At 38.4% G+C, this 21,135-nt stretch overlaps 1 protein-coding gene across 1 annotated transcript; it reads left to right on the top strand.

The window, feature by feature from the left end:
- Positions 1-450: 450 nt before the first annotated feature.
- edem1 (ER degradation enhancer, mannosidase alpha-like 1) lies at positions 451-21,058 on the top strand. Its single transcript, XM_006630687.3, has 12 exons — positions 451-1,254; positions 2,522-2,594; positions 5,910-6,013; positions 7,820-7,991; positions 8,402-8,585; positions 8,732-8,906; positions 11,860-11,980; positions 12,376-12,546; positions 12,870-12,943; positions 13,738-13,834; positions 14,247-14,429; positions 16,378-21,058. Exons 1-12 carry the CDS (start codon positions 785-787, stop codon positions 16,465-16,467), a joined length of 1,914 nt encoding a protein of 637 aa, XP_006630750.1. The 5' UTR covers positions 451-784; the 3' UTR covers positions 16,468-21,058.
- The last annotated feature ends 77 nt before the right edge of the window (positions 21,059-21,135 follow it).

The following is a 21,135-nucleotide window of genomic DNA, read 5'->3' as shown; positions in this document are numbered from 1 at the left end:
TTTCCTAATGCTGAACAAAAGTAAATGTCTCAAGGAATGGTCACTTGTATTTATGAAAAATATTTTTATTTCAATGTTTCTGACATTTCGAGACCCATTTAACCTCGTGGTTTACATTATTCCCTAAGATTATAAAATAACACAACATGTAGATAATGAAAATGATAGTCTCCGCTATGTCTCTACTGTCAATATCAATGGCCTTGATCGACGGGGTAATTACAAAAAAGTTCCTATGTAGAAACTCTCACTCTTCTACGTAATTTCTGTTACTATTCCTCCGCACTTAAATGTCATTTCTGGATTTATTGCTGATCGTCTTTAAATTATGAGACGAAAACCATCTAGTTGTAAATGTTCTTAAAAATAATCGTGCGCAATGAGGTACATTTAAGAAAATACTACATTGCATTAATCTGCATGCTCCCAAAAGCATAGACGTAATCGCGTTGTTTTGCTTTTTTTGCTTTTACTTGTGGCTGCCTAATTGGCTTAAGAAATTTACTGAATGAGGAGCTTGCCACGACACCGCAGCCAGACACGCCTGTCTGAGACAGACGGCTGGCAGGCCCAATCCCCGAGCCTCGTGTGGTGGCCGTGCCCGGGAGACCAGCCCTATGGAACGCCAATCGGATGCCAGAAGGGGGGCAGGTTCACCTTGTTGACAGGAACACGGCTGAGAGAGACTGCGGGGCGAAGGGGAAGTAAAAGGACGATCAAACTTTCTGTTTCTTAAAAACAGCCGTATGTGAAGTATGGTTTTCAAGGCCGTGCCGGGGCAAAAATGCAATGGAGGTCGATAGTGCTTGGTCTGCTCTTGTTAAGACTGGCCTTAAGCTTTGTCCTTTGGTTAGCGTTTGGGTTGGGACCTAGTTGGGGGTTTTATCAAAGCTTTCCTATAAATTTCCACTTCAACGTGCAAAAAATAGACCTTTTCAAAGAGAACGAGAAGGCGAATGCACGGAGTAACACCTGGCTTAATCAGGGACTTGAGAATGGGGCTGAACACGGTGGATCCTGCCCCAGGAATAGTGAATGCGACCGAGGAAACTCTTATCTCAATTTCTTTGAGGACGGTAGGGATGAGTACGCGAGGAAATACAACACATTCCCAGAGACTCTTAAGGCAAAGATGAAGGGTATGGCTAAAGAAATGTTCTACTTTGGATATGAAAATTACATGAAATACGCGTTTCCCAAAGACGAACTAAATCCCATTGACTGCCAAGGAAGAGGACCCGATGTTCTTAACCCGTAAGTTTAGCTACGTCTTTCTCTTTACTTAATCTCAGTAATTAATTTTCATTATTTACTGCACCATAGTCCAAGCAGTGGTTCCACTCAGGGGTGATGCATAAGTAGGTAACCGTTCTCCGTGAATACCTGGGAACAAGTCATTTGCGTATGTTACTGTTGTCTTTCAGTCCGAGTGTTTTCCTACACAACTGCTTTTAAGCTTCGCCAGTGCAATTTTAAGTTGTTGCTAGAATAACTTTTCTCTCAGGTCATCGTGACAAACGTAGATGATAACCAGCTAGGTGGGGAGTTTAGTCAAATATGTGGATCAAAAACCGAAGAGATGGTCCCTGTTGTTTGAGACGATTCAGTTCTTGTTACTACAATTCGTAATAGGACTCAATGCTATTAATCATGGAAATACAGTAACCGGTACTCTCTTTTGTTGTTACTTTACTGTAGCTACTCAGCTAGGCCTTTAATCAGTAGGTTTTCCAGTATTTAAAGTTTAAACTCGGACAACCTTTGTATGCTTCTAGACCTACTACATTTATTATATTGGAATGTGTCGGTTTATTCAGTGTTGAGCCATATCCTGGACGGTGTACAGTCCGGGCGAGCTATTTGTTCACAAAAAACGTTACAGATGGACTTTTTTACGTAGTATTCACAAGCACTAAAAACTAAAGTCGACTTATAAAACCATTAACTGATGAACCTTTAGATCTTTGACATTCACGCCGTATTTTAGCATTACTGCTTGCAACGTGTTCATTTGAATAGAACATTGGTTTTAAAAAGGGATCTCTTGCTGCCACAGTTGCTATTTCAGGATTAGCAAAAATAAATCTAAAAAAGGGATATATTGTTTCTGTTGATATCAATCTGGTCTGTAACAGGGGAGTTCGATTTAACTTTATATACAGTACATGAAATGCTGTTTAATTATTGGTTAAGTTTTCCATTGTATTTGCTCTCTGAAAATAAGCCCTGTATTGTTAGTGGTGCTTAGTTATTCGTTCTGCACCAGATATTTCCACACTTTTGTTTCCTGAAAGTTTTTTTTTATATTTAGTAACTTATAACGTTTATCTTGTTATATAATGTGTTACTAAAATGCTGTAAGTCTTTAAATGAGCTATGGAGTGTTTCAAGCTTGATTCAAGATATGACATTTATTTTGTAGCGCTCTCGGGTTCACGTGGGTATGCGCCCTCACCGCTGCCACAATTTACTAGTAACATTCTTTAATCCCACATATTTTATAGAGATCTTGTTTTTCCAGGTCCAACATCAATATCAACGATGTCTTAGGAAACTATTCATTGACGCTCATTGACACGCTCGATACACTGTTGGTAAGTATTCCACGTTTCGCTGACAAAAGTGTAGATCCATAGATACAGAGATACCATATGTCTTGTATGGGGTTTCAGTGAACTATACTCTTACTATATCAAGTCAGGTCTATAAACAAATAGGGTACAGAGAACAATACTTGATTTTCCAGTAATGTCATTTACAGGTTAAAGAAAATGAATCTTTTTCTTTTGAACAGAGTATTCAGACTGGCGAAGGTATGGGCAAAGTAAATCTAGTGGATAACGTCATACTCCACAATTAGTGTTTAACTTGAGTACTGTGTTCAGGTTTGGTCACAATACCTCAGAGCAGATATTATTCGCTTGGAAAGAGCTCAGTGGAGAGCAACTAAAGCTATTCCTGGTCTCAGGGAGACTGTTGCATACAGACAGGTTAAGAATCTTAAATCTGTACCTTGTAGAATAGAGGAGATTTGATATGGTTATACAGTACACAGTTCTAAGGGGGTCAACAGTTCAGCCAACTGTGCTTTTTCACACTCAGCAGTGAAACAAGGACATGTGGTGACAATTGGAAACTTAAGGGGAATTCACTTAGGACAGAGAATAGGCAACCCTTCCTTACTCAGAGAGCTGTGGGTATCTGGAATTGGTTTCCCAGCCAGATACGGTAGTTTAGATTCAACCTCGGGGCACCTTAAAGAAATACCTCTCCAAAATTTTAGATTTACTTGGTTACTAAACTACCAAATGACACCATGGTTTGCAGACCTTTGTTTTTCTGAAGTAAGGGTGCAAGCAGTAAACCAAGAAGTGCCTGCAGCATTGGAAGTAAGTGGCACTTCTTTACACAAGTTGTCTGGAGTTAACTACCAGTACATTGGTGATTCCTTGGGACCTTGCAAGATCTCTCGAGTAACTGCTGGATTCAATCCTTGGATCAACAAGCTGAGAGTTTTCAGTTGGGCGTACAAACGTCTCTTATTTTTCACCCTCTCTAATGTTCTTGCCCACTTCTTTTGTCCTGGAATTGATATAGCTTGAGAACATAAAGTTTATGCATGAGATCAAAGTCTGTTCAGCTCATGAGGTTAATCTGGCAACAAGTAGCTTAATAATTCAAGAACTTCATCAAGGAGCCCAGAGTGTCAGCTTCAACAGCCGGGTTAGGAAGTGTATTTCGGATTTCTATGATACTTCAGGTGGAACTTCACCTGTTTTCCTTCTGAATGCTACTTTTTGGAACTTTTTTAGTACTCTTGCTTGGCTGCATCCGTTGCTGGTGATATGTAATTTTCTCTAAAAATAAAACATTTGTTCAGTTACCCTAATCTGAATATTACAGTTTCTTCAGACCAGGAATTAAGTCTGGTTGCTCTCCTTTATAGTGTCTTGACATCCGCAATATAGTGCTTGTACCATAGTGCCCAAATGTGAAAAATCTGACCAAAGTGTTCTAAATGATGTTGAGGCAATTCAATGTTCAATTCACACAAGTGTCTCCTGATCTCGCTTAAATCTTCTATCGCTGTGAGAAAATAATTTATCTATGATGTTGAGCTCAACCCACAGAATCCGTGTGTACTTGTTGTGTGACAGCTTGTATATTAGACAACCATAGCATGGATTCTTGAGACTGGAAGCTCTGATTGAATTAATCTTCAGTCATTACTTTATATTCTCGTTGAAGTTCATGCAGGTTTTGGAAGGCATTGCCAAATTCTATATACTGTATTTCTAATGCAGGTGTGCCTCAGCCTTATCTTTTTAATGCTGTACTTGGCAACCTAACTGCTGTACATATGTACTGTGGTGCTTCCGGTGTTTGTTGCTTTTGTGACTGTGGTAGATAATTAGCAAGCAGCTGCAAGTGTGGGCCTGTGGCAGAAAACACCTCATCCCATCACTGTTACACTGCTCATGCCATCACCTACCATGTCTTTACAGAGTGTGCAGTACCCAGGTCTCCTGTGCTCATCATTCCCTCTTGCTTTCGTCCAGACTGCATGTCCTGTCTATAGTGGGCATTGCATAACTGCAACATGGTCTTTTAATTGAGTTCTTGTTTTGTCTTGGGGTTTGCGTTGCAGTTGGAAGAAATATCCCCTGTCATAATATGCCTAGATTAACTCTCGGAAACAAACCTTTAGAGTTGAAAGCCACCCGTGCGTTTGAAAGTTAACGACCCCCTCTTATTTAGCTACATCATTCTTAGAATGACGTCTCTTGTTCTTCCGCTCTTGGTTGGTTAGCTCAAGACTTTATGTGAACGTGCTGGGTTAAAAGTGGGACTCAGTCAACTGTAAATGAACACCTGCTTTAAGTAAAAGCTGTAAGAAGGGATCCTGGTGAAGTGTTGTTTGCACCATTTTCTTTATTTTTGCATTTCATGATAAGTCTCAGATAGTCTCAGATAGTTGGAACACAATACCAATGTGTAGCACTCGAGAGCGAGTCCTACAGGACTCCCTGTTTTGGTTTACATCCTGATGAATCACTGTGAGAATTAAAAAATGAAACAGTTATTTGCAAAATATTTAATCCACAAGTGGTTAGCAGTCCTGAGGCTAAGAGCTCTGGGGTCCTGGGTTTGATTCCAGATTGGGGTGCCCTTTGTGTGGAGTTTGCATGTTTTCCTTGGGTTTACATGGATTTTTCCTGAGTGCCCTGGTTTCCTCTACACTTAATTGGTGCCTTTAAACTGTCGCTATGTGTGCATGGGTGTCTTTTATTTGTACTGGTGTCCCATCCAGGGTATTGTCTTGCTATGCACTGTATGTTTCCTGGACAGACTTCAGATGACTACAGACCTGGTATTGCTGATATTTGGGGAAAAAACAATACCGGGAATAAGCAGGTTTCTTATAATGGATGTGTTTTTATTCCAAACTCGAAATGCTATTTTGTATTCTTCAGTGGTATTCACTTTGCCCTTTGCTTTATACAGCTGTTTCACCTTTCAAATTTTAAATAAAGGCATAAGAGGATTACATCCAGTGAAAACTGTCACCTATTAAACTTTTACAGTGGAAACCCCCACCATACTACCATAATCTTGGTTTACAATATACAGTTAAATACTGTGCTTCTAAAATGTTTGTAAAATCACTTTGGATATGTAGAATAATAATTTTATAAATTATTCATTCAGGAACACTTTGGTCCTGTAGAATAATTAGGCTGCTTGGGCTTAGTATTTTATTTCTTTAGAGCAGCAATAACCTAGCAAATACACATTTAACAAGGAAATAAATATATTTCTCAGGCCTGCAGTAAAGTAAGAGTTTAGTTTTTGCCTAACTTTATGTATGCTTTTCAAAGTTTACGGTCTGTTTGTCACTTCTTTCCCAGGTATTGGGGAATGTTTCAGAGTTTCACAGAGCTGTCAAACTTGTGATTGATACGGTCTCCTTTGACAAAGACTCCACTGTTCAGGTGTTTGAGGCTAATATCAGGTGGGTAACATTTTCTATTCATTAGTTCTCAGTCCAATCACATGCATTACCTTGAATGTCTGCCACATGTAATTTAAAAATAACAGAACAATAAAGTCCCTAATAAACTGAATTGACAGTCAAGTGCTCTTATTGTATTAAGCTTTCTGCTGTTGCTCTACCTCCACAGCCTGTACATCTGTGAAGATCTATAGTGTCTTATTTCTTCTGCTTTCCCTGTAGAATATGCGCTGTGCACTCTGATAGAAGTGTATTCATTATGTTGGGCTGTATTTCATTGTTAATTTTTGTTATGCATGATACCAGTTCTACAGTAACATTCTTTCCCAGAATTCTTTGCTCAAGCACCACTGTACTGCTACTGCTCACTTGTCTTACCTGTTGTTTTTGAATTCCACTGATACCCGCTCAACCTTGGACTCTTTATTGTTTCTGCCTTGCTCTGCATAAACTTTAAGCTTTTACTGGCATTTGAGTGCACCCCGGTGTCCTGCAGTTTGTTTTGTGACTTTTGTTTTAGACGTTAAGAAAGCGGTAGAGCCGATACTCTACCATCTAGCTCAAACTTCACTTCTGCAGACAAAGCTGACATCACCTCATCAACTCTGCAGCCAGTGAGGACCTGCAGATATTTTCTGTCTGTCCAGGCATTTCTGAGCAAATCCCCTGTACACCTAGATTTTCAGTTTCCAATAACTGAACCTTCTAATTATGAACACTGAATTGTAATTAAGTTGATAATATACCACATACCTTACATAGCAAACTGAGGAATCCAGTCACCTTGCCTTCTTGAGCATGCATGGACTTTCAGAAACAGATTGCCACAAGTTTCCCTGTGCAGTCTGCAAAGACCTCTTGGAAGGCACCCACTTCACACTGTAGAAAGTCCAGAGACCCTCAAGCTGCTCCACCGATTTAAACCTCCCGGATCTTCCCTTGATCTCCTTGCTGCTGTGCTGTCTGCTCCTTCTGTTCTCACTCAGCCTGTGTGATCATCACACAATCTGCACCCTGTGCATGTGGCCAAAGCCATTATCTTTGCTCTCTGTGTGGATCCCAGAGTTTATTTTCTATTTCTGTCTGCTCTGGAGTCCTATCAGGATTGAGATCTGCATCTTGGAGAATTCTGTGAATTGACCATAGCTATGGCCAACTTTCGGGGCCCATTAGCTCTGCGCCAACAGTTTAGCCTCGTTCTTGACAGAGATTTCTTATCGAAGGCTCAGACAACAGGTATTCATTAATCTCTTTTGTTTTTCAATCTGGTGCCAAGCTTGGGCCCCAGCATCCATATTTATTTGACAGCTACCTGTGACGTTTGCTCCAAAAACATACTCCTGTGTGTTTGTGCATTTTTAGCTTTCTCCTTCTCACTAGTGCAGTTCTGTTTTTTTTTCTTATTTAAAACTTGTATGTCTTTGACGCCTTGTTTTGGTTGCCATCGGTGACAGCATTTTCAGGCAGCATAAAATTTGCAATCTACTTTAAATGCATTCAAATGGTTAAAAGTACACATGGGAAAACCACCAATGCAAATTATTCTGGTAGTACTCCAAGTTAACGGTCTTCAGTTCTTCACAAGGCAGTAAAGTATAAAATTGGTAGATTTTGCACTCCAGCTGTTAGTTTTTTTTTTTTATATATGCATGATTGTTTTTTGGATTGTGATCATGGCTGTTCACTGCAATGCATTATTTTTTATATTACTTTTTTCAGTGCATGAATTGTTTTGATTGCTAGTCACATGAGGTGAAAGCATCTGTTAAATTATGGGTTCACTGTTACTCGAAACTGTCTCCACAGGATCCTAGGCAGCTTGATTTCGGCACATATCCTTCTGACTGACTCCAAGCAGCCATTTGGCAATATTGGCCTGGTGGATTATGACAATGAGCTTCTGCATCTGGCTCGTGATTTAGCCGTCAGGCTCCTTCCTGCTTTTGAGAACACCAGTACAGGGATTCCTTATCCTCGTGTAAGTGGTGACTTCCAACTATTAGACACGCTATCTCGGAAATATTTGAAGAGAAGAGCTGGTACTTAACTTGGTTTTCAATCTCTGCTGTCTCCATTGAAAATTGCCAGTCAGCATAATTGCTCTTTGGATTCCAGGCTTTTGAAATCGCCATAGACATGGCCATAATGGATACAAACTATTCCAGAGTAAAAGAAAAATTAAATTGGCATTTATTAAGCAAGTGCTGTCAAAATGGCAAAGAAAGTTTATTCAGCTTACATGGACTGCACCCCTTTCAAGTCCAATTTTAAAAGCAAGTATCCTTTTGTAAATATTAAATAATATTAAGAATATTTCTTTATCTTAAAATACGTTTTTTTTTTAATTCATTGGATGTTTGACATCAAAAACGGTCTCTCTTGTCAAAGGTGAACTTGAAGAATGGTGTTCCTCCCAACAGCATCAATGAAACGTGCACAGCTGGTGCTGGCTCCTTATTGGTGGAGTTTGGGATTCTTAGCCGCCTTCTGGGAGACTCAACGTTTGAGTGGGTGGCACGAAGGGCTGTTAAAGCCCTTTGGAACTTCAGGAGCAATGAGACAGGCCTATTGGGTAAGTCTGCTTGAGATCTTGAGTTCCTTTTGACAGTTCAGCAGATCAAGCAGTCCACCATTTCCTTTAGGGCTTAGAGTAAATCGGGTTGTCATGCCGTGGATGATAAATGCGATCTCTTGTTGTTCTTTCCTTTTTCAACTTAGGCAACGTGATCAACATCCAGACGGGTCAGTGGGTTGGCAAGCAAAGTGGACTGGGCGCCGGAATGGACTCCTTCTATGAGTATCTGCTCAAATCTTATATTCTGTTTGGAGAAAAAGAGGACTACAAGATGTTTCATGCTGCTTATGAGAGCATTCAGAGCCATATGAGAAGAGGGTCAGTATGAAATGTCGACTCCTCGGTTTGTAAAGGGGAACTGCAGTCCCAATTTCTCAGACCGGTAATTAAATCTCAGTAACAAAATAAATTCATTGACATTATAGAAAATTTTTACAAATTTCGAATGAAGCACAAAATCGTGAACTGTGTGAAAGTACTGTAAGTCGCCATGTTGTTGCAAACTCGCATTCGAGTTCACACGAATTGCAACATGAGCCAGAGGAACCGCATAACAATTCACTATAATGATTAATGTAATGTGATGTACGAGATAATAAGTACAGGTGTGCAGCAGACATTTTGCTGCATAAATGTTACAATGTGATCTGTGTGCAGAATTAACAAGTAGTATTTGTTGGCAAAACCGTCGAAATCGAAACCAATATTTCTATTGGATTAACAGAAATCTATTCTCAAGCCTGTTTACAATGTAATAAGGCCACAACACGCCACTGGAAGTCTTGCTGCCTTGTTCTGAATCGCGCAATATGGTGCTACGCACACCTGAAGATTGTCTATTTTGTGGTGTAGATTGGAGGTTTTGCAAGTTACTGTGTACATTTTACTTTTATTGTGGTTTGAAATGAACCATCAATGCAGAATCTTTCAAACCTCTGAAATATAAAAATAGCATTGCAGTTCTTCCTGTGCAGATACTTCTGTAACCTAAGCAGTTGATAAATCAGTGGAAGATGTTTCTGGTGCAGAATTTAGCAATGCATCATACTTGTGTCTAGGGCCATACATTTTCAGGCCTTCCTATATTGTGCAAAGTACAGAGTAATTTGGTAGGCCAGCCTCAAAACAAAGGTATAGCTTTGCATATACAACATGGCATAACCTGTGCAGGAAAGGGTTTAAGAGCATATTGTGGGCAGAGAAATTGCTTGAAGAGTAACAGAAGTTGTCAGGTAAGATTTGTGGAGCTGAAATTGCACCGGACTTAAAAAATAATGTTCAAGGACTAGTGGGGGGTGGATATCTGGAGTTGTAAATAAGCGGTCTTTGTTCCACGACATCTTTGCTTAATATGTTAACTACTCCCTTGGAGTGGTATCACTCCTCAGAAAAGGCTTTGTCTTCTGTGCTTGTTTCTGTGTAATTGTTTGACTAGATAAATGGGAAAGTCCCAGCTGGTACTCTGAATTGCCTACAGCTTTTGTAGCTGAGCAGTTCCTGTAATGCATACATAATAAACTCACAGCACCTTTTGTCACAAACAAACCTGACTGAGATTGTGGATTGTTTACACCTGTTAATTTTCCCTTAAAAGAATATTACAAATCCAATCTGCTTTCATGGATTGAAGTTGTTGTTGAAATTCATTAATTAAGTGTCAGGAACACTTCTTTCAGCACCTTCTGAATTGGAAAACAATACTTAGACTTATTTACATTAGATTTTCTTGGTACATTTGGAAGTCGGTGCATGTGCGAAATGCATTTCTCCAAACTTCTTAAGAGAAATTAAACTTACTTTTACTTCAATTCTGATCAGTATGGCAATGTGACAGTGTGCCTGGCTGCTTCAGAGTTATTGGGTTTTCTGGTGAAATCAAACCTTGCTACACATTTGCTTCAAGAGGCTTTTACAAGTGTCTTGCATTATTAGTTATGAATTTTACAACTAACATCTCTCTTTGCTGTGCAATTAGCAGATATTAAGTCTTCACTAGATGCCAATTTAAAGAAGCTTACCCTCTGAGTAGGGGAGGTTTATTTATCGTTATTAATCATAATTATTTGAAACATTTTCACTGTTTCAAGTGAAATGTAGTCTTTTCAGTATATATGGTCATTATGTCATGGTGATGTGGCTCGTCAACACTCCATTTGCAGTTTTGTGTGTGAAGAAACCTACCTGCTATTTTTATTTGTAAAATGTAGTTCCTTCATTCTGAATCATGCAAGATCCTGCCAGGAGAGGGAAATCAGTTTGAACCAAAGCAGAACTGAAACAGTGTCAGAGCACTGATCATTTTGTGCTACAGAAGACATTCAAGATGGAAGCCTGGAGCCATGTTCAGATCCTGTTAGTATAACTAGTCCCAACAGTTTACACGTCAAATTGTGTGTTATTCAGAGTTGCATTATTTATATATTTGATTTAGAACATTTATGAAAGAGTTCAACATACAGATATCTATGTGGTGCTACTCTTCTGCCAGTGCAGTTTTATTGTAGATTGATGGACACTAACTTTATAGTTTTCACAATATTGAGTCATATCTTCAAAGTCCCTTAATTTAACAGAGGCAGGGATAAACATTTAGAGCCCTGGGTAAAACCACACTCGGTATAATTGTTTTATGCAGCTGGAATAATTAAAGGCATTTGTGATGAACATTTTTTAGTTTAAGAACCAAGAATACGCTTATATTCCATGCCAGAACTGCTTTTTTGTTTTGAAACAAGTTGCATGGTTCTGTAGTTGCAAGCACCATGCATCTTATGTGTTCTTGATCGCAAAACCACATGAAGTCCCATCCATACTGGCTTTTAAATGTGGGCTCTAGGCTCTAAATTGTTTTCTGATAAAACTGCCTGGAACACATGGTTTCAAAGTGAGAGACGGGCTCCTCTGCCCAGCTCATCCATCGAGCATGTTTTGACATGCTATGCAGCAACGTACAGGAAGTTCGTCTTGGACTGGAAGAGTCATGACCCGGCAGATGCCTGGGAAAGTTCAAAGGTCACCGTTTCACCGGAACCGAAGAAAGTCATGGCCCACAAACCCAAAGAGTACCCTGGTGGTGCTGAGCTATTTGTGCAGTTCTGCTTGGGGTCACATATGGCTGGTGACATGATCCGGGTTTGAAGTTGTGATGCCCGATTCACAGAGTTGGATGTGTGGAGCTCTTTTACCTCTGTAATCGGCTAATTTAGTCGTTCAGACGATGCCTCTTAAAATCCGTAATTTAGATCCGTGTGTCCATTCCCCGTGTTTGTAGGCGGGAGTCCTGCAATGAAGGGGAGGGCGATCCCCCACTGTATGTCAACGTGAACATGTTCAACGGACAGATCATGAACACCTGGATAGACTCCCTTCAGGCTTTTTTCCCTGGTCTTCAGGTATAAAATGTGACTTTTTGTCTACTTCTGTCTATTTGTATAATAAAGTTGCTTTAATATATTAGTGCAAGTTACCCAAAATGGCTGCATTCATTGTAAGCTTTAGTTTCCTCTGATCTTGGTGCAGCCTAGGAGGAGACTGCTCTTGGGGTGAAATAGTATGTCCCTGTACATCGTGAGTCTTGATCGGCAGCCAATCTTCCCGAGGGTGGCTCCAGACATATCACATTCAAAGGATTTGTTGAGAAAACAGTTAAGGTTAATGCATTTGTGGTTTGATGAAGTTAAAGTCTGATGATTTTTGCAGTTAAAGGCTTGCTTTCCATACTTTAAGCACAGCATTCTAATTATGATCATGGTCTTGAAGGTGACACTGTTTTAAAATTAATTTTCAGGTGTTAAACGGAGATGTAGAAAATGCAATCTGCCTGCACGCCTTTTATTATGCCATATGGAAGCGATTCGGTGCTCTACCAGAGAGGTACAACTGGCAGCTACAGGCACCAGATGTCCTTTTCTACCCACTAAGACCTGAGCTAGTGGAGTCCACCTACCTTTTATATCAGGTACTGAATGCTCTTTAAATTGCTAGCAGTCTTAAAAATGTTTATTTCTAATACCTAAGAGTTAAATATTTATATAATTAATACATTAAAATATTAATCGACAACTATGATATACCTTTCTCCTGAATCCAGTAATTCAAAGCTCACCTGTTGTGTGTCAGAAATTGTCGAAGCTGCATAATGAAATTATATTTTTTTGTGAAGATGTACAATGTGAAAATATATTCCAAGATGATTGTCCATAGTCTAGGCTAGTTGGGGGGGAAAAATGTTGTTGGAAATGGATAGAAATACTTTTAAATGGTGTATTCCTTATTGCACAGGCTACCAAGAATCCCTTTTATTTGCATGTTGGAATGGATATCCTTCAAAGCCTTGAAAAAAATACCAAAGTCAGGTAAGTGGTTCAAAGGAAAAGCAAATTAATGTATAGAAGAATTTCAATTGAGAAACCTTACATTTCATCTAAAGCCTTATTCCTGTACATAGTGCAGCATGGATGTGGAACATAGAGGTGTGGTAAAAAGTCCTGTTTTCATCCCCACATGCACTAAGCAGGCTTCATCACTGAGACATGTTTTTTTACTGCTTTCTCCATTTCAGAGCGGAATTTATTTCTGCTAGTTGCTTTCCAGCTTGCACACTGACACGGCTCCCCTACAACTTTCTATAGATAGATAGATACTTTGTTGATCCCGTGAGGGAAATTGCAGTGCAACAGCAGCTTTACACAGACAACACAGCCACAGTGTAACGAATGATACAATAATAATAATAGTACAATACATACAATACAATCAGTACAGTGAGGGGCGCACTAAAAGAGTTACTCACAGTCCGGACACACAAAGAACAAAGTAGAACAGAACAGTACACAGAAAAATCGTATCACACATATGAATATAAATATAGATATAAATGTATTGCACAGGTCCCTGGCATATATTGCACAAAAAACGGTTGTAAACGGGAAAAGAAAAGAAAGAGAACAGATGTAGCAGTAGATGTGTAGATGCATTCAGTCCAGAAACGGGTTACTGTCAATGTTGCCTCTGCCCAGACGCAAGGTGGATGCGTTGTATAGCGTTGTATAGAGACGCAAAATACTTTTTGTTCTTCTGCCATTGTCTTTGGGTTTGTATAGTGTCAGAAATATCAAAAAGCCTGAAGTGTTTGCATATTTTTCCACAGATGTGGGTATGCCACTCTTCATCATGTGGTAGACAAGTCCAAAGAAGACAGAATGGAGAGCTTTTTCCTCAGTGAAACTTGTAAATATTTGTATCTGGTATGCGTTACATTTCCTGATCTATGATAGTTTTAATATGAATATTCCAGAAAAACATCAATTATTTTAGAAACGTTGTATTCATTGCTGATGATAATGTATCTTTGTTTACATCTGTTTTAATGTTTATATTTTATATAGTCTGTTTTTTAGTATTTTGTTTCCTTGTTTTATGCCCAAAGTAATTAAGTACCCCAGTACCTTAAAATATAATTAACTCCATTTTGTAGTATAAAGAATAAAAAAGCAAAGATGTTTGTAGGCCCTGTATAGTTCTCCTCAGCTCACTCATGCTTTTGTTTTAAGATCCTTAATCTAATAAACTGACATTTTACCGCCACAAATACAGTGCAGGGAATGTGTGCGTGTAATAATGTAAGAGAAAACTGAGTTCGTTTGATTTCATTTCCAGCTGTTTGATGAAGATAACCCTTTGCACAAGTCTGAGAATAAGTACATCTTCACCACTGAGGGCCACGTTGTACCGATAGACGAGCGCTTCCGAGAGAAAGCTTGGCGGGATCTCTTCCCTGGGGACGAAACCCTGCACGCAGACAGGGAAAAGCCAAATATGCCTCCAGCCAACACCAGCAATGTAAGATTTTCACCCTAATGGGCCTTAGGGGCATCTGGGAGCTTTGTTAGTGTCTGCTTTGCTTTCAGTTAAGGATCCATCCATCAATTTTTTAACTGCTGCATCCAATTCGGGGTCACTGGGGAGCGGGAGCCTAATGGGCGCAAGCAAGGTACACCCGGGGTGGGACACCAGGTCATTGCAGGATGCGCACAGACACGACGCATACATACTCACACCAGGGTCATTTTTCTCAGAAGCCAATTTACCTGCCAGTATATTTTTTTTGACCGTGGGAGGAAACTGGACAACCTGGAAGCAAACTAGTGCATGCAAGGAGAATATACAAACTCTGAACAGATAGCAGATCTGCAGTTGAACCCAGAGCCCCCGTGCTGTGAGGCAGCAATGCTAACCACTGTGCTACTGTGCCACCCTAGTGAAAGAATGCACCGTTTTTATGCTTCCTAGCCCAGTACTCGCCAGTACTCACTGGTTTCACTGACTCTGCTTAGTTATTAATGTTGAACTAGGTAAGCATGTTTACGGCTTGCTTATCGTGACTTGCAGAATTCCTTCTTCATTACGCACTTTCTTACAGACTATAATTGTACAAAACGTTTGGCAGATGTTAATGAGCTGTTAATGTGCTTTTCGTTATTGTATTAGTCATGTGGTCAAAATCTGACTCCAGACTACTTTCTATTGCCAGTTCAGACTTGTATAATGTCTGTGGTCTTGTATAATGAAGTGGTTTCTGACTATAAATACGCAAGGGATAGTGGGTCAATTGGGTATATGTTTTGTCCTGTGTGATGTACGGGTTTAGAGACATGCTTGCTCTTAGTTAAACTTTAAATAACCTCCCACTTCAAATTGATTTATCTGTCCTTTATCAGAGAATCACTTCTGTAAAATGGTTAATGTAACCAGATGGGGAGAAGCCTAAAGGACTGATCAGCAACTCTGACCTTTTCACCTATTAGTCTATTCCTCTTTTCACACATTTGCAGTGATGTATAGTGTAGGAGATTCAGTGCTTATTGGAGGAGAGGTGCTTCCTACACTGACATGTAGGGCGGAGCGGTGGCTCTGTGGTTAAGGATCTGCGCCGTTGGGCCCCTGAGCAAGGCCCTTAACCCTAACTGCTCCAGGGGCACCGTACAATGGCAGACCCTGCGCTCTGACCCCAAGCTTCTCTCCCTGTCTCTGTGTCTGTGTCTCCATAGAGAAAAGCTGGGGTATGCGAAAAGACGCATTCCTAATGCAAGAAATTGTGTAGGGCTAATAAAGAAACATTACATTATTATTACATTATCACTGTGAGCTTACATTCACCCAGGTAGTTACGGAAGGTCATTGTTTCACTGAAAATAGGAGAGGTTAGATAATCCCAACCCTATCTCAGCTGGTATTGATTCGGTTATGCAGTACCACTGAGGCAATTCCAGTCTCATTCAGCTGGTAGCATGACTCAAGCTAGCCTTTTTCAGCCAAGCTCCTCTAGAGCACAAATCGTAGAACAATGTAAATAGATGTAAAGGGACATCTGTAGTTCTGTAGAACAACACTGTGGTCCTCGCTAGAGAAATATTTCCGGTAGTTTAGGTTTTTCTTTTCTTTATACTTGTAAATTTCAGCTATTGTTGTATGGCCCTTTTTGCATCTGAGATCCTAAATCACAATACAAAGATTAATTGAGATAACCACATCTGTTTTTGTACCCTCTATATAAGCTATTACATAGTGTGTGTGGGGGGGGGGGACGAGTATTACTGTACAGTATGTATTGGTGAGGATGAAAACATTTCCTTGCCTCCAATTCTTTATGCAGTTTGTTTCATTTAGTACCAGGCTAAGGAAATTGATTATCTTCAGCTGTCGCTGGTTGTTGAGGCAGTTGCCTAAAAAGATGTACATTTAATACGCAGGAATACTAAAGCTTCTCTTTTTTTGTGTGTGCTTTCAGTGCAACAGGATTCCAGACGAAAGGCGATACGCGTTGCCCTTGAAAAGTGTTTACATGAGACAGATTGATCAAATGGTGGGGCTGCTGTGAGGAAGTTCTTCTGGGATGGAGAGAAGTTACTCTGTATGGGAACATTGCTGTGCTGCAGAAAGACGTGTGGGAGGGGGGAAAGAGCTCTGTACAAACATGATGTTGAGGGAGTGAATGGGTTGAGCTTTTCTGAACCTCCAATATACTCGATTTCAGGTATTGTGCTTATTAAAGGTATTCAGTAAAATGGGTTTTCAATGTTATTTGTTTCTCCTGAGAAGTTGAAGGTGTTCAGAAATTCTGACTAATCACAGAGGATTGCACAGGATATGGATTTCTGTCACTTTTAATTGATCATTTTCAATATGTATTTTTAAATTAATGCGAACACTTAACTTATTGGATGATAAGTTGTCTCCATATTCTGGGCTCTGCCTTGTCAGGTGTTCTTGTATTTTTTTTCCAGGAATTTACAGATGTGCTTCTGTATCACGGTCACAGATCATAACATTTCCCAGTTCTCCTTCTGTTTGATTAAAGTTCAGGTTAGAGGAAAAATCTGAAAAGGCACATTTGCCAACGACCACAATGCAAAGTTACTGCTTTACATTCATGTGCATCATACATTACATGTGCATTACCAATTAAAGTACAGATTTATTTTTTATTAAAGAAAAGACCAGTTTTATAATAAGATATGGACACTATTTTAAGCCATTTAATAAGTATCACTTTTTAGGTTATTTTATAATGTATAGTGTACATCTAGTATACACACTATATGCAATACTATATCTTATTGAAACAGTCTTAACCTTCAGTCTTTTATGAACAATCTATCCATAACTTCCCCTTGTAGGACCTGTCTTCCGTTTTTTTCTGAAGTGTTAAGACTTTTTCCTATACTGTTACTGAACTAGTTGTATTTGAAGTTATTTCTGTAAATGTTATCCTGAGATGCTATGTTTTCCCAATCAGTCCAGGAATACAATGTTTACACTACAGTGATGGTCTGTGCTTTGAATAATGTGGTTAATTCAAAGGCTAATGCAGTATGAGCTAATTGCATTGCTATAGTAATTCTTCATTGCAAAAAAGATGGGCTAAGAAAAAGGGTTTAAGGAGCTGCTGCTAAAAGACCAGATCTGTGAAAAACTCAAACTTCATACAGGCTGTAATCTTTAGTGGTATAGTCTGAGCAATGATCATAAACTACTGCTGTTCAGAGTGCTACCAATGTCCAGTGTTAAGCCGCTGGGATTGAACTTTGCCCTTTCAGGTAAACTGACAAGTGCTTCATGAAAGTGGTCTAAATGCCAAGAAGATTAATGCAATAAATTCACTAAGTGCTACCCAGTTATTAGTTTCTTTTTGTTGCTATTGCATAAAACATTCCATGTGTAAAACCACAGAAATCATATATGACAGAGGGTGAAATGATTGTACTAGAATGAAATAACTGAGATTTTGACTAATAATGTTTTGACTATTATTAGAATAAAGGTGTATTTCTTGAAGAACCTTGACTGAGCTTTCCCATAAACATTGTTTTCCTATTTTTTAGAATCTAAATTCCATCTCCCTCAAAATGTTTCACATGCACGATCTTTAAATGTAGTTGGGCAGATAGAATTTATAATTTAAATCGGGTCAACATTTTTATGTTCATTTTGTTGCATTAACCTTTATTAGGTTTATTACAACCTAATTGCATGGTGACTCATTGTGCCATTGGTAGTCGGTGGATAGTAATAAAGTCTTTAAAAGCCTTATTTTAATCAAATTAATTTCTTAGACAGGTTAAATGATGATCCACATTCTCTTGCCCAGTTTTAAAAGTAGAAAGTTCATCTGAACATGAATTCAGGATACATTATCTGTTTTATCCATTTACATGTATCATGATTTGACCGTTTTTTTTAACTGAGATCACAGGTGTGTCCTTTTGTGTAAATGCCATTAAAAAACAATATCCTGTGCATTTTTGTCAAGTATGTCAACAAATTTATTTCAAGCACAATTTGTAGAAATCTCTGTGGTGTACTACATAGAAGGTGACAAGTAAAACAAGCTTTTCTTACAAAATGTAATTTTCCCAATTAGGTTATTCACTTTTTAATTGTAACTTCCTTAAGATATGTTTTTTTTTCACCTCTGCAAATTTTGGTTTTTAATTAACTGATGTTCTTTTGTTGTAAAGCTCTTTCTGACATTCAAATGTACACTGAACGAGGTCTTCCAAAGTCAGTATTTCAATTCTTAAAATTAGAATCTCTTCTGTTTTGTCTTGTCACCGATGCTGCTTTTGTTGTTTTATTTTTATGGTGTTTTCATGTTCTCATCATACCCATGTTGAATTGTTGCTGGATTGTCCCTGTGTGTGCATTTGTCCTGCAGTGAGCTGGTGTCCTGTGCAAGGTGTAGTTCTATCTTGCACCCAGTATTTCTACGATAGGTTCCAGGTTGCTGCAACCAGTGCCAGGAATAAGCATCTTTCTGATTTAATTTTTAATAAGGTGCATATTAAACCTTTAATTATTCCTTTATTAACTCTTGATAGATAAAGAATACATAGTATATGCACTGTTAATAGATTAGTTATAAAATGTCTAAACAGCACTGTTACCAGCAAAAGTGAGTGTAAGAAGCCTGATAAACTTTTTTTTTACTTCATAAGTGGAAACAAGATATTAGTTATTAGACAGCAAGTTTTTCAATGTCTTCCTCAGATAATGCATTGTGTATATATATTATATAAACACATATATAAATAGTACTCAATAATTAAGAACTTCATAACTAATGAACTCAGTTAATATACTAGGTATACATTATTTACCGAGAGTTAAAGGAATAAGGGTTTGTTGTTGAACCTTATTATACACCTTATTTTTTTTTAAAAAATGGGAATCCTCAAGGGTTTTTGCTCTAGATCTGAATTTTGCTCTTACTTAGCAGAAAGTTGTGTTGATTATAAGATGTCACTTTCACAGCCTTGGTTTGTTTGTTATTCTTATTTAATGTGTGTGACCAGTGGAGTTCAAGCATGCTTTTGGCACTGTCATAGTCTTCCTTTATCCCAACAACGTTGGTGCCTAGGGACACTAGTAGGGCTATTATTTGAAGGAGACAAAAGCCTGTAACTCAGGGAATTTTTCTTTGTATTTTTTAAGTTTTCCAGTTTATGCCCACTTTTAGAGCAGAATACTTGTAAAGATCTTCCAGTTTTTTCTGAAGTGTGGAAATGAACATTTTGGGTTGTGTTTATAAAATAAAATTGCAACTGATTTTTTTCTTTCACAAGTATATCCAGGTAATGAAGCAATTCTTGGCATTCTCAGCATGTTAATTAAGTAGTTGTTCATTTTTTTTTGCAGTCTGGTTGCTACTTTGACTTGTTATATGGGGTTGTAGTTTGCATGTGGGGTTAGGGTTCATGAAATAACTGGTACATTGTTGGATTATATCCTGAGTGACACTGCTATTGTACCCTGGGTTTCGACATTTCACTTAGATGGCTTCAGTAAAATGCTTAGCTGTATATATGGGTACGGATGTCAGTTGCTTTGGATAAAGGCATCAGCCAAACACATTTTTACAAAATGTTGGGCTATACTGTATGTTGGATACACTTTTTCACCAGACTCTAAAAGCAGGCACCCTATGTAGTTTTGTTTTAATTAAAACTGATAACAAGCATCTTATAAAAACTAACTTTATATAACATTGTTTCAGCACGTGTGTTAATGTTTTGTAAACATTGCCTTTGGCGTTTCTGGTTTGCTTTCAGCAATGGATTAACATGTAACTGTTACTCTGTCAGTGAGTTAATAGTGGCAAAAGACTGTTAATACAATGGAAAAAAACAACTTTTTATGTTTCCCGGAGGTGTGATCTGATTGAGTTTTCTTGGTTAAAAATTGTTCCTAAATTGTACTTGGCTTTTGTCTGCGGTCTTTGGTATGTGTTTTTCCAAATGGACAAAGCTCGAGGATATTTAGAAATCATTTAGGGCTAAACAACTAAATGGTCCTTAATGGTTTTAGTGGTTAAATTAATCAAAGATGATCTAATGAGCATATTTGAATGTGCCTACTAAGCAATTGATTTAATTTGGTGTATAATTGCTTAGCTGGAGTGAATTCACAGGAGCCTAAAGGAATTATAATGAATTGTACAACACATCCATAGCTGGTAAGATGCTATTTGTGTTGATACAACTTGCTTTGTTGAATCTAGCCCTGTTTTGTTGTTAAAATGTAATGTGACAAAGTATTAAAGACTGATCCAGACACACTATGACTGTTTCAATAAGTTTTTTGCACAGATTTATGTAACAAAAAGGTAGTCTCATGAAAGTCAAATCATTAAATGGATATTTTATTTTTATTGTGATTGCATAATAAGCAAATTTGGAATATTTCCACAGGCATGAACAGCTTGTCTATTATTGCTGCTTGCTGGTGGGTATAATGTTTCACCTGAAGTGCCATTCCTGAAGAGAAATTCTTTACTCAAATGAATGGTCTGTTATTCAGAAAAGTTCTTTGCAATATTTTTAAAAGGAAATTATTTTTACAAGTCTTGATCTTTGTGAAACCCTTTGTAAGTGGACCAGTGTTCTTTAATAAACATTCAGTTGACATCTCTTGACTTGGTGTTTCTGTGGATGAAAGTGGTGATGTTCAGTGTGGTTCATAAGGCAATAATAGGAATATTCAGAAAGAC

The sequence above is a fragment of the Lepisosteus oculatus genome, chromosome 4 (assembly GCF_040954835.1).
Source record: "Lepisosteus oculatus isolate fLepOcu1 chromosome 4, fLepOcu1.hap2, whole genome shotgun sequence".
In the NCBI taxonomy this organism is placed as follows: Eukaryota; Metazoa; Chordata; class Actinopteri; order Semionotiformes; family Lepisosteidae; genus Lepisosteus; species Lepisosteus oculatus.
The sequence above is the reverse complement of the archived record's forward strand: the minus strand, read 5'-3'. Positions and strand labels throughout refer to the sequence as shown.